Consider the following 13,306-nt stretch of genomic DNA (forward strand, 5'->3'; position numbering starts at 1 on the left):
AACTCAACCACTGACTTTCCTAAGTCTCTAGCTTGCAGATGGCAGATTGTGGGGCTTCTCAGCCTCCATAATCACATGAACCAATTTTTTATAATACATCTCTTCATATATCTATCTTTATATAAAATATAATATATACATATGTTAGCTAGATCCTATTGGTTCTGTTCCTTTGGAGAACCCTGACTAATATTCCTCATATATTCACCAACACTTGACACTTGATATTTTTTGAGTTGGAGTCTCACGTCACCCAGGCTGGAGTGCAGTGGTGGGATCATAGCTCACTGGAACCTCAAACTCTTGAGCTCAAGTGATCTGCCCACCTCAGCCTCCCAAGTAGCTGGAACTACAGGCACATGGCACCATACTCAGCCCAGTTTAAAAAAATTGTGGAGTAGGGGCCTTTCCAAGGCTGGTCTTGAACTCCTAGCCTCAAGTGATCTTCCTGCCTTCATCTCCCAAAGCACTAGGATTACAGGCATGAGCCACCACATCCAGTCCCCAACACTTGATATTGTCAGACTTCTCAATGTTTAACCTGATGAGTACAGGTGTACATCTCATGGCCCCACTATGTTGCCCAGGTTGTTCTTGAACTCCTGGGCTCATACAATCCTCTTGCCTCAGTGTCCCCAGATGTTGGGATTACAGGCATGAACCACTGAATCTGGCCTTCTTTAGGAGAATTTTAGCTATCTTAGGCCTTTGCTTTACCATATAGCCCCCTAGAGTCACATTTTCATTAACCCTGTTGCACTTTCCTGCCTGCAATTAAATAATGAATATGTGCGTGTATTTATTCATTATTTATGTTTCCTAATCTATGAAATGCCTCTTTATGCCTATTGCCCAGATTTCTGTTATTGTGTTTATCTTTTTCTTGTTGATTCGATGGAAGGGTCTTCTATCTTGGCTCTTAATCCTAATTCATTTGTGATTATAAGTGCTGAAAATATCTTCTCTCAGAATATAATTTTTTTTATCTTTATAGTGTCTTGTGATTAACAGGACATTAATTTTAATGTAGTCAAATGTATTAATTATTCTTTTATGGTCAGCACTATTTGTGTCTGGTGTAAGAAGTCCTTCTCAACCCCAAGATCGGAAAGATATTCTTCTGATGTTCTTTTTAAAGTACAAATGCTTTGCTTTTCATATTTAAATTAATAAGATACCTGGGATTGATTTTTATGATGGTATAACGTAGGAATCTAATTTCGTTTTCCATATGGATAATCAATTTTCCCAGCTTTATTTATTGAAAATCTACTGTTCTAATGAGAACATTTGGACAAGGGTGGGGAACATTACGCACCGGGGCCTGTCGTAGGGTGGGGGGAGGGGAGAGGGATAGCACTGGGAGATATACCTAATGTAAATGACGAGTTAATGGGTGCAGCACACCAACATGGCACATGTATACATATGTAACAAACCTGCACATTGTGCACATGTACCTTAGAACTTAAAGTATAATTAAAAAAAAAAAAAGAAAATCCCGTGTTGTTTTACATAACATTTCTATAAATGGATAGGTTTATTTTTAGGGTCTGTAATCTGGTCCATTGTTTAATGTCTTTATTCCTGAGCCAATAACCTCCCGTTTAGTAACTAGTGAGTACCCTGCTCCTTACTGTTCTTCTTCAGGAGAATTTTTTTTTTTTTTTTTTTGAGACAGGGTTTCACTCTGTTGCCCAGGTTGGCATGCAGTGGTATGATCATGGCTCACTGTAGACTCAACCTCCCTGACTCAAGTGATCCTCCCACCTCAGCCTCTCAAGTAGCTGGGACTACAGGCATACACCACCATGCCTGGCTAATTTTTTAATTTTTTGTAGCAACTAAGTCCTACTATGTTGCCCAGGTTGGTCTTGAACTCCTGGGCTCAAGCAATCCTTTTGCTTTGGCCTCCTCAAATGCTGGGATTACAGGCATAAGCCACTATGCCTGGCCTTCTTTAGGAGAATTTTGGCTATCTTGAGCCTTTGCTTTACCATTTAACTTTTAGCATCACATTTTCATTAACCCTGTCGTAATTTTGATTGAAAATGCATATATTACTTTGGGCAGATGATATCTTTATAGGTCATATATTAGCATTATTTTTATTTAGATTGTCTTTTATGTCTTTCAATAAAAATTTTAAAAATCTCCACTGAGAATTCATTTACCTATGTTAAATTTATTCCTAGTTACCTTATACATCTTATTGCTATTGTAAATGGCATCTCTTTTCTAATTTATATGTTCTGGTCTTTTGCTGGTATATAGTTTATGCAATAGATTTTGTAGATTGATCTTATATTCAACCACTTAACAAAACTTGTTAATTTGTCAGTATAATTTATGTTATTATTATTTCTAAGCAAATGATTCCACATAGCATGCTGTGCTAGGCACTGTTCAGAACACTAAATATTTATCACAACAGCCCTTTTAAGCAGGGTCATTTTTCATCTCCATTTTACTCACAAGGAAATTAACCACAAAGAGATTAAATCATTAGCCCAAAGCCACAAATTACCATCTGAACACAGAAGGCAGGACTTAAACCCAGGCAGTTGATTTCCAAGCTCCATGCTCACCAAGAGCTTTGCTGCCTCTCTGCTAGGCTATCCAGTTGTGATCCTTCCCTTTCCTTCCCTGCCCTGCCCTGCCTTCCCCTCTCCTCCCTTCCCCTCCCCTCCCCTCCCCTTCATTCCCCTCCCCTCCAATCCCCTCTCCTCCTCTCCCTTCCTTCCCTCTCTCTTTCTCTGTCTTTCTTTTCCTTATACCGCTCCCCACTTTTTTTCTAACTCTTTCTTTGCAGGTATTATTTTAAATGTTAGCAGAGATGATGCGCATCTTTTCTCGCTCCTAAATTAAAAGAGAATTGTTTTAATATTTTACCATAAGAAAGATGTTTGCTGTAGGGTTCTAGTGGATAACATTTATGAGGTTAAGAAAATTTCATCTAGTCTTAGTTTGCTAAGAGTTGTTTTTGCTTTTTAATCATGAATGGGTGTTGAATTTTATCAATTTATTTTATTTCATTTTTTTTTTTTTTTTGAGACAGAGTCTCGCTCTGTCACCTAGGTTAGAGTGCAATGGTGTGATCTTAGCTCACTGCAACCTCTACCTTCTGGACTCAAGTGATTCTCCCCCTTCAGCCTCTCAAGTAGCTGGGACTATAGGCATGTGCCACTGTGCCTGTCTAATTTTTGTATTTTTTTGTAGAGACAGGTTTTTGCCATGTTGCCCAGGCTGGTCTCGAGCTCCTGAACTCAAGCAATTTGCCCTCCTTGGCCTCCCAAAGTGCTAGGATTACTGGCATGAGCCACGGTGCCCAGCCTCCCATTTAATTTGTGTACATGGTAAATATAGTCATTGATTTTAATATGTTAAACCAATAGTCCCTAACCTTTTTGGCACTGGGGACCAGTTTTGTGGAGGACAAGTTTTCCACAGATGGGGTGGGTGGGGAGGGCAGGGAGGGATGTTCTGGGATGAAACTTTTTCACTTCAGATCATCAGGCATTAGATTCTCATAAGAAGCAGCAACCTATATCCCTTGCATGTGCAGTTCACGCTGAGGTTCATGCTCCTATGAGAACAATGCTGCTGCTGATGTGACAGGAGGCAAAGCTCAGGTGATAATGCTCGCTGGCCCACAGCTCACCTCCTGCTGTACGGCTGGGTACTTAACAGACCACAGACTGGTACCAATCTACGGCCTGAGCACCCGTGTGTTAAACTACCCGTGCATCCCTAGGATAATCCAAGGTTGAAACTGCTGTGTTTTTTGTAAGTCCTACTGAATTTGGTATGTCAATATTTTGTTCAGAATTTTTTTTATCTGTAATCATTAGTAAGATGGCCTGTGTCTTTACTCTTTTTCAGATTGTCCTTGTCTCATTTTGTTAGAATGAGTCTGGGAGATTTCCTTCTTTTCTAATTTTCAGGAAGTACTTGATCCTTGAAAGTTGCCCTACAAAATCATATGGGCTTGATTTTTTTTCCCCCCAGTGGGAAGATTTTAAACTACTTATTCAAGGTCTTTAAACAGCATTTACTATTCTGGCTTTGTAGTTATTCTTACACGAGTGTTACAGATTTTTTCCTTTTTTCTTTTTTTTTTTTTTCCATAGTCTGTCTTTGTCGCCCAGGCTAGAGTGCAGTGGTGTGATCTCGGCTCACTGCAGCCTCCATCTCCTGGTTTCCAGCGATTCTTCTGCCTCAGCCTCCTGGGTAGTTGGGATTACAGGCACGCGCCACCATGCCTGGCTAATTTTTGTATTTTTAGTAGAGACGGGGTTTCACCATGTTTGCCAGGCTGCTCTCGAACTTCTGACCTCAGGTGATCCACCTGCCTCAGCCTCCCAAAGTGCTAGGATTATAGGCGTGAGCCACTGCGCCTGGCCAAGTTTTATAGATATTTTTTCCAGGAATTTATTAATTTAATTTAAAATTTCAAATATATGGTATATGTTGGTTCTTAGTATTCGTGTATCTAGTTTTAATCTTTATTTGCTATCTATAGATATATATCATTTTCGACCTTTCATTTTCTTTCTTGATCAGCCTCATCAGAGGTTGCTTTATTTTATTCAAAGAATCAACTCTTTTTGCCTTAGTTCACTAATGTGTGTTTTGTAAAATCTCTTAACTTTTGGAAGCCTTTTTTCTGCTATTTTACCAGCTGTTAAATTTGGTTGCATTTATTACTCATATCAGATTTTCAGCCTGTCTTCTTTTGGCACAAGTGTTTAAAGCTGTTAATTTCCTTTAAAGGACCCTCTTACTGGCTTCTCACAAGTTTTGATATGCAATGTTTTTTAATCACACAGTTTGAAATATTTTATAATTTCCATTGTATTTTATTTTAAAATCTATTGTTTAAAGTTAATTGCATAAATAAGTACGTTTATTGTTTAAATTTCAAAACATGAAAAACTACGTTCTTGTTTTTATATTTCTTAAAACACTTTTTAGACTTTTAAACTTTCTGTGTTGTGGTCAGGCAACAAAGTTTGAGTGATACTAGTTTTTGAAATTTATTGAGACTTGCTTTAAATTTCTTAAGACTTGCTTTATCTTCTAATGGGAGGAATGTGTTCTTTAACTGCAAGTTTCATGGTTCCTTATAAACTTGACGGTTCAAATCATCTACACATTTAGTAATTATTTATCGTCTTAACCTAAAGGCTTGTTGAACTCTCCCACTATGATAGTGAGTTTGTGAAAATTTCCCTCTACTTCTGTCAGTTTTTGCTTTATGTATTCTGTAGCTTCGTTATTAGGTATATCTAAATTTAGAATATTTTTATCTTCTTACTGAATTGAGTCTTTTATCATTATGTAGTGTTCCCCTTTCTCCTTCATCGTGCTTTTTTGTATTAATAAAGCTGTCAGTTTAAAATACAATTAACATTTGCATGGTATATTTGTTTCCATTCTTTTCAAGTTTCTCTGTCCTCATTTTGTGTGTGTGTATCTTTTGTAAAAGCACATAGCAGAATTTAAAATCCAACCACATCTTCCTTCCTTTAATCGACAAGTTCAGACTATTATTATGATTGTTGACTTGAATCTTATAAATTTACTTTCTACTTGTCACTTTTGCTGTGCTTTTTTCTCTCTTCTTGCTTTCTCAATTAATTTTTTATTTGTCAATCTGTTTTTCTCCCTGGTTCAAGAGTTTTGTTCTCTATTTCCGTCATTTAGAAATTGCCCAAGAAATTTTACCATACATATTTAACAACTTTGCAAAGTCTAAATTCAATATCTATATCTCACTTTTTACTGTAGATACTTACCAGTTTTAATAAAGCCTAAACTTACTATCTACATCTCACTTTCCTCTCTTCCTTCTCTTTTTCTCTTCTTTCTTCTTTTCCATATTCTGATTCTTTATGCTTTCCCTCCATCCGCCTTCTCCCTGGAGATTTCACTTTCTTGATTACCCAATGATGATTTAAAAATTATGTTTGTCATCATTTTGCCAGATTCTATTTGAATGTAGCAAGTAGACCCTTCAGAAAAATCAGTCACATAAAGAATATATTCTCTCACTGACTTGGGGGTAGACACCAAGAGTAAAATGTCTAGATCACTTTCAGATTAAACAGATGCCAGTTTTCTTCCTTGGTGATTATACCAGCTGATAGTCTCATCAAAAGCATATGAAGTGTTCATTGTCTCAAAAAATTGCTGAGATTGTATTTTACCAAATTAATTTTTGTTAAGCTTCATTTGGGGAAGACAATATATCATTTCCTTGAAATGCCTTTGTTATTAAGTCTATCTAAATTTAGAATATTTCAGTATTTTTTCTCATGTTTACTGAATATTAAGGTCTACTCTTCTGTGAATTACCCTTACTTTTCTATTATTGATTTATGTAAGTTCTCTATTCAGAATACCATTCCTGTGTGTGTTATAATAATCATACCCAAATATGTACTCCTATTTAATACATTACTCTAATTCTAATATTAGAATATTCTTTGAAAGTGCATTTTAATGACAACTATTACCTGTCTCCTTATATTTTTCTGTATTTTACAACTTTTCAATAGGTTTTGCAATACTTGTATACAGATGAAAACGTTTTATGAAAAATAAAGTATATCTTTCAAAAAAGACGGACAGGAACTATGTGGTTACTCAACAGAGAAATTGAGCCAATTCATTTTAGAAGGAAGCATCGAAGGGCCAACATTAACCCAAAGATGGAAGCGGTTGCTTCCTTTGGGGGGTGGGGACATGTGCCCAAGGTTAAGTCACATTGGACAACAGCTTTGGTGGGTGGACAAATTCCTTGGGAGGGTGGTTTGTTCACGTTTCAGCTGGGATGTTGGATTAGGTCACTCTGCATCTCTGCTAATTGTGAGAGTCCATGATTAATGGCAGACTGAAACACTTGGAAGTCTACAGCAGAAGAATATCTGGTATGAGATGGATTCGTGTGTATCCTACCTAATCCAAGTAAACAAGTCTTCTCCTTTTCTCAGTTCTGTTTTGTGCAGGAGGTGGTCCTGCAGATAGAAGGGGCATAAAAAGGAATTGCCAGGGCAGAACTAATGATTGACCATGTTAGCTCCACCAACATGATGAGAACAGAGTGGAGCTTTGAATAATGGTGGGTGCTGAGAAAAGTGAGCTTTAGCGGGGACAATGACTGGGGAACTGGGCAGTTTGGTTTGGCACTCATCTCACCCCATGATCTCACCATCCCAGCTCAAGAACCTGTGAGAAGGGTGGCCTGCCTGAGGGGAAATGGGGATAAGGCAGCTGGCTTTGATTTCCCTAGCCCCATCTGATGATCGCTGCTGGGCTATAGGCAGAGCAAGTAGACTTAAACTCATGTATAGTCCAAGTGATGTGTTGGGGCTGAGATTGATGGACAACATACATATGTGAAATTCAAGGTACTTGCTTGGGTCTTCATCCATGAAGGGATAAAGGAAACTTTTCCCCCAGTGTTGAAGCAAGGGTATGTTTGCGCGTGTGTATGTGTTAGTGTTAATAATAAACGGTGTTTAGCTAGAGATTAGAACCATTCAAGGAGGTTTAGGATTTTAATAGAGTCCACAGCCTTAAGAGAATTTTTCTCTGGGTAGGAGAATACGGTGTGGAGCATGAGTGGGCGGACGGAGAAAATAACTTGGGTATGTGGACTGACTACTGCCGAGATGGATCTTCTCAGCTAGGAAAAAAGAAGGAACAAAGTAAGAAGGAGAGAGCAAAGAAGACCCTGAGCCTTTGGCATAGCAAGAAAGTCGCAGGCAGGAGAGGCGAGAGCAGCGGCCAAGGCAGGGGCACAGGGCGCAGGGGCCCCCGAGGTCTGGAGGCTGGTAAGTTGGGCGAGGTCAGGGAGGGGCCTCGAGAGCGCGGCCACCCACGCTCTGCCCCCTCACTCAGCCTTTAGAAAAGGATCGCGGTCCCATCGGCGGGTCTGTCTCGGGAACCCCGCGTGGCCGCAGCAGAACCCGCAGCTCCACTCGCGGTGAGCCAGTGCCAGCCAGAGCCTCCCAGCGCCGGAGCGCACCGCGGCCCAGACGGTTCCGCTGGGCGAGCTCGGGCGCCCAGTGAGCGCTCGGGGTGGGTGTCACAACGCTGCCTCGCCCAGTTCGCCTGCCTCGGGGAGTGGGTCCGCTGGGCAGAGAGCGCCCTGGGCAGGGGTCGTCCGCGCTGAAACCTCTGGTTCCTCCTGGGCAGGAGGCGCCCCGTCCTCCTCCCAACGAGCGTAGCGCACCCAGGACACCGCGCCGAGACGCGCGCCTCGGACGTCGACCAGAGGTCCTCGACTCCCGCGTGGGCTCCCTCTTCTGCGCCCAGGTGACCTGACTCGGGGCAGGGGGCACTGGGGGAGGCGCTAACCTGAAAGTGAGGGGGAAGAAATTGCCTGGTTCTACCCTAGCCCCTCCGATACAACACGTATCATAAACTGCCAGCTTTCAGCTCAGTTTGGGGAATTTGCACAATTTTCGACGATGTGAAATGACGATGTGAAATGACTGTTTAGATTTGTTTCGTATGATTTCTCTCTTCAGCCCAACTTTTTTAGGGAGGTGGCAGACGGCGGTGTACAGGGGGGAGAAAAAGGTGAGTCTCGTGTTCTGGATCTGTTCTCTCCCTATCCCTCCCCGTTGGCTGTCAATGTTGTAAAAGGGACATTTCCAACAGCAGCCTTGAATAGCAGGTGTGTGGCAATTCAATGCCCACTTAGTCCTTAACTTCCTCTTATGTGCTTTGGGCCGATTTTACCCAACAATCAGTTGGCAAGGAAGCATGCAAAGAGGGAGTAGAAAAATGTCAAGATTTTGCTGAATGTAATGGGCCCTGCACTATGTCATCCTACCTTATATCACCTTTGTTTTCGTGCTACTTCATGTATGTCTATGTTCATCTTCTCCAACCAGCTCCTAAACAAACTGAGGGAAGCCAAGAATACACCGGATATTAGTGCGTAACTAGTATTTTTCAAGACATGAAAATGGAAACAGCAGTAACTTTGAAACTTAAACGGTGCTTGTGAGATCTAGTACCATTTGGGTTAATAATCTCTCAATTAACAACAACAAAATACTTCCTATGGTTTACATGTAGAAAGGACTGCATTTTGATCCACTTAGTTGAAATGTGTTGTGGTAGGTAGGCATCTTGGATAGGCAGTCAGGAGTCTGAAGACTTGCGGAACCGTATCACTAATGATCTAATCAGTAAAGGGAGAAGGTTGGAGCATAAGCTCTTTAAGGTTTCTGCCAGTTTTAAAGGTCTGTGATGAAATGAACCTCTGCATTTTCATAAACGTGCTGGATTTCAAAGCGTGCTGGATTTCAAAACGTGCTGGATCAGAACGTTGGAAATCAAACCGGAACTGTAATATCCTAAAGGAAGATGTGATAATCAGTAACTTAGAAAAAACGAATACCTAGTAAGCAGATTTGGCTTGATCAAAAGCAAATATATGTGTATTTATAGTTTTTTAGATCAAGTGATTGCATAACTTTTTTAAGTTAAATATATCCTCCCTCATTTTTTTTATGTATAGAATATGTGTTTTGCTACAAGAAGATGGTTCTATCTACAGCTGGGCTGCATGATGCTGATCAATCTGGTTAATGCTGACTTTGAGTTTCAAAAGGGAGTGCTTGCCAGCATCAGCCCAGGAATCACCGAAGACATTGATCTCCAGTGCTGGAAAGCTTGCTCTTTGACATTGATAGATCTCAAGGAACTCAAGATAGAGCACAATGTGGATGCTTTTTGGAATTTCATGTTGTTCTTGCAAAAATCTCAGCGGCCTGGACATTATAATGTCTTCTTAAACATAGCTCAGGATTTCTGGGACATGTATGTAGACTGCTTGCTTTCAAGATCTCATGGAATGGGCAGAAGACAGGTGATGCCCCCCAAATATAATTTTCCACAGAAAATAACAGGAGGTAATTTAAATGTGTATTTGAGAAAATAGCAGTTTACTTTTCTTTAAAAGTCACTATTTAATTCTTCTGATTTTTTTGAAGTTATCCAACAAGGTAGCAAATTTGCCATATTTAGTTTTTTTTCCTAAAATGATAGGTTTTGATTCTCATTTTTACTCATTTTATATTATTTACAAACCACACAAGCTCTGACTTACAAACAATTCTAAATGATCTTGGAATATAATACACTTTGGTAGATAATTAAAATTGTCCTCGTTTCCCCATGAATAGTTAATAAGAAAGCCATTTAACCCTGTAATTATTCATATTACATTTGTTGAAATTTTAAACATCAGACATGTATTTAGGCTTTTGAAATTAATTTTTTCAATAGGGTTGTATAAAAGCAGGAAATTTAAGAGTCATATTGGAATGAATATTAACAATTTCTTCTTTTAAATTTTACAGGACTAGATTTTACAAAATGAGAGTATTACATTTAAGAGAAAACATGGAAAATACCTCAAGCAAGATGACAGCAACCTGAAAACTTGTATTTATGAGGTCAACTATTTCTTGTCATAGTTACACAAATTATTTCTTTAATACTGATAAACGTTGTGTTTTGTTGTAATTGCTTTATTGCTATTGAATTATTCCAATATTTTCAGATAATTTCTCAATTTTTTACTTACAAGGTGTCTTTTTAAAGTATCTTTGTTTTAAAGAAAACATCAGTTAAAAGGCAAATGTGATATATTTTTTAGATACAATAGTCAATGGAATAAAATTGTAACCAATTTTATAAGGTATCTTATACATTAATATTGACTTAAACTGTGCCAAAACTAATGGCAGTATTATCCTAAAAAGTAATATTTAATGTAGTATATTTTGTGGTTTCTGAAATGTACATTTCATTACCAAGCCATCTTCTATATTAAAGTATTTTTCTATGCATTAAGGACTAAAACCTTTTTATGTTGTTTTTATTGTCTTTGTTTTGAAAAAGGAACAATAAATAAAAAGACAGTAAGAAACTTCATTTTAGTAAAGTACAAGTTGATGTAATTTTTGTGTTAGCTGAGTTATTTTTTATATTGCCTATTTATATCTCACATCTTATTTCAAAAAGGATGTGAAGTTTTAAAGAAATATACCGAAGAAAAGGAAAACATGAAGTAGTGGAGGAAATTGGAACAATGGGACATGAAGACAGGGAAGTAATACAATGGAGTTATGGTTTAGATTAATACTTTTTGAATGCATGTTGTAAAAGCCTATACCTTTGATAAAGGGTGCCTGTAAATTTGGTCTGTTTCCCACTTCTCATAGTGAAGAGGGACACATGAACAGTTTCAAGAGTCACGTGCTTATGAGAAAAACCAAACCACATGTTCAACAGAGGTCCAGCCTTTTCCAGGACAAAGAATCAATAAAAATCTGACCCATAGGTTTTCACAGTGGCTACCATGGTTTACAACACTGGTTTCAAGTATCCTAACAATGACAGGTTCTCTCCTGTACAGTCTGATTCCAGTACACTCAAACTCAAATATAAAAAGTTTTAAAATCGGCTAAAATAATACTGAACAAGTAACGAACTGTCTGATGGTTTGACTTGATCCAAGAATAAGCTGAATTAAAGGAGGGACATTCTTTGCATTATTGACCACTTTCAAATTCTGATGATGTATAGGCCATTTATTAGGGGTTTCATATATAAACACTCTTAAAATTACATTTTGCATGTAATTTCAGGGGGCTGCATAAACCCCAGGTTAGGAATTTTCAATATTAAAGGACCTCATAGCGTTCAGTAAATATTATTTCATATAACCAATTTTGCATGAGTAGCAGATAATATAAGATGGTAGGGCTAATCATTTCCTAGATTGAAAACTTCTTATCTTGCCAATTAAGGGTGGATCCCTAAGCTCAGAAAATCAACTGGTTGGAGGGTAGGGCTAATATTCTCATAAAAATGACCAGACAGCTATCCACCTAGAATTCATTTCCTGCAGAGGAGCTGAAGTGGTACCTAGAGGCAGTGTTACGGTTTTCCTTAAAAAACGGTTCTCTTTTACAGTCTGTGGGCAAATGATTGAAGCTCGAAAGTTCAATGCTGTAAAGCAAGACCATGTAATTTTAGTCTAAAAAATTGTTCAACCAGTTGTCCTCAATCATTCATAGTTGTCATGACAATTTTATTGCAGCGATGATAAACATTTTAGCTTAAATCAATAAAATTCGTCTTCCAGTTAATGGCAAAATGGTTTTCTAGTTCTTTTAATTGAATTTACATACTACATTGGGTTAAAAATAAGAACATTTGCTAAACTGGGCAATCTGGTTTTAAAACAACTCATCTTAAGCTTTTTGATGGTGATTACATACCGTAAATTCCTCCCCGTTTTTGGCACAAATAGTGTCATCTGCATATTAAAAATCTTATTCTTTCTGTTCATCATTCATTCATTCAACAAGTATTCATTAAGCTTTAGGGTATATTAGTGAACAATCCAGACGTAATCTTTGACTCAGAGTTGACTCTGAAGTGGGACGGTGCAGGGATAGACTGAAAGATCTAACTCAAAAGCAATTTTATGATATCAAAATAGAAGATAAAAAAGAAGGTGGTCAAAATGAAGCCGAATGGGGACAATATGTATTTCTCTTTTGTCCTATCCAAAATCATTTGACAGTCTAGAGATCATTTTAAAAAACAAACCACCAATTCTTGTAGTGGTACCGTGGTAAAGACTCAGTTTCACAGCTTTGGGTTTATGCTGAGCTCATTTGGCTTAGCTCATAACCAATTATTTTTCAGAGAGCTTAAGGCTGGGGAGAAAAAAGGTGGCAAAGGATCTAATATTGACCCCACAAATATTTCTTCATAAGATGATACAAGGGATAATAATTATCTATATCTAAAGTTCCTCTGCTGTTTCTATCGAATCTTTATTTTTTCTTTTTTTGAGACAGAGTTTCGCTCTTGTTGCTCAGGCTGGAGTGCAATGGCGTGATCTTTGCTCACTGCAGCCTCCGCCTCCCGGGTTCAAGTGATTCTCCTACCTCAGACTCCCGAGTAGGTGGGATTATAGGCACCTGCCACCATGCCCAGCTAATTTTTTGTATTTTTAGTAGAAACGGCGTTTCACCAGGTTCACCAGGCTGCTCTCGAACTCCTGACCTCAGGTGATCCACCTGCCTCTGCCTCCCAAAGTGCTGGGATTACAGGCGTAAGCCACCAAGCCTGGCCAGAATCTTTTTTAAACTTTAAATAAACTTTTAATTTTGTTTATTTCTTAAACTTTTATTTTAGGGTCAGGGGTACACATGCATGTTTGTTCTATAGGTAAACTCATTTCATGGGGGTTTGTTGTACAGAT

The 13,306-nt window shown here is 38.6% G+C and overlaps 1 protein-coding gene across 1 annotated transcript; it reads left to right on the forward strand.

Moving 5' to 3' along the window:
• Positions 1–9,541: 9,541 nt before the first annotated feature.
• Positions 9,542–9,961, forward strand: FAM237B (family with sequence similarity 237 member B). Its single transcript, XM_054559540.1, has one exon. The coding sequence runs from the start codon at positions 9,542–9,544 to the stop codon at positions 9,959–9,961; it is 420 nt and encodes a 139-aa protein (XP_054415515.1).
• Positions 9,962–13,306: the final 3,345 nt, after the last annotated feature.

This window comes from Pongo abelii, chromosome 6 (genome assembly GCF_028885655.2).
Source record: "Pongo abelii isolate AG06213 chromosome 6, NHGRI_mPonAbe1-v2.0_pri, whole genome shotgun sequence".
NCBI lineage: Eukaryota > Metazoa > Chordata > Mammalia > Primates > Hominidae > Pongo > Pongo abelii.

Excerpts from the sequence above, each read along its gene's own strand:
- FAM237B (XM_054559540.1), top strand. The coding sequence starts at position 9,542 with ATGTGTTTTGCTACAAGAAGATGGTTCTATCTACAGCTGGGCTGCATG.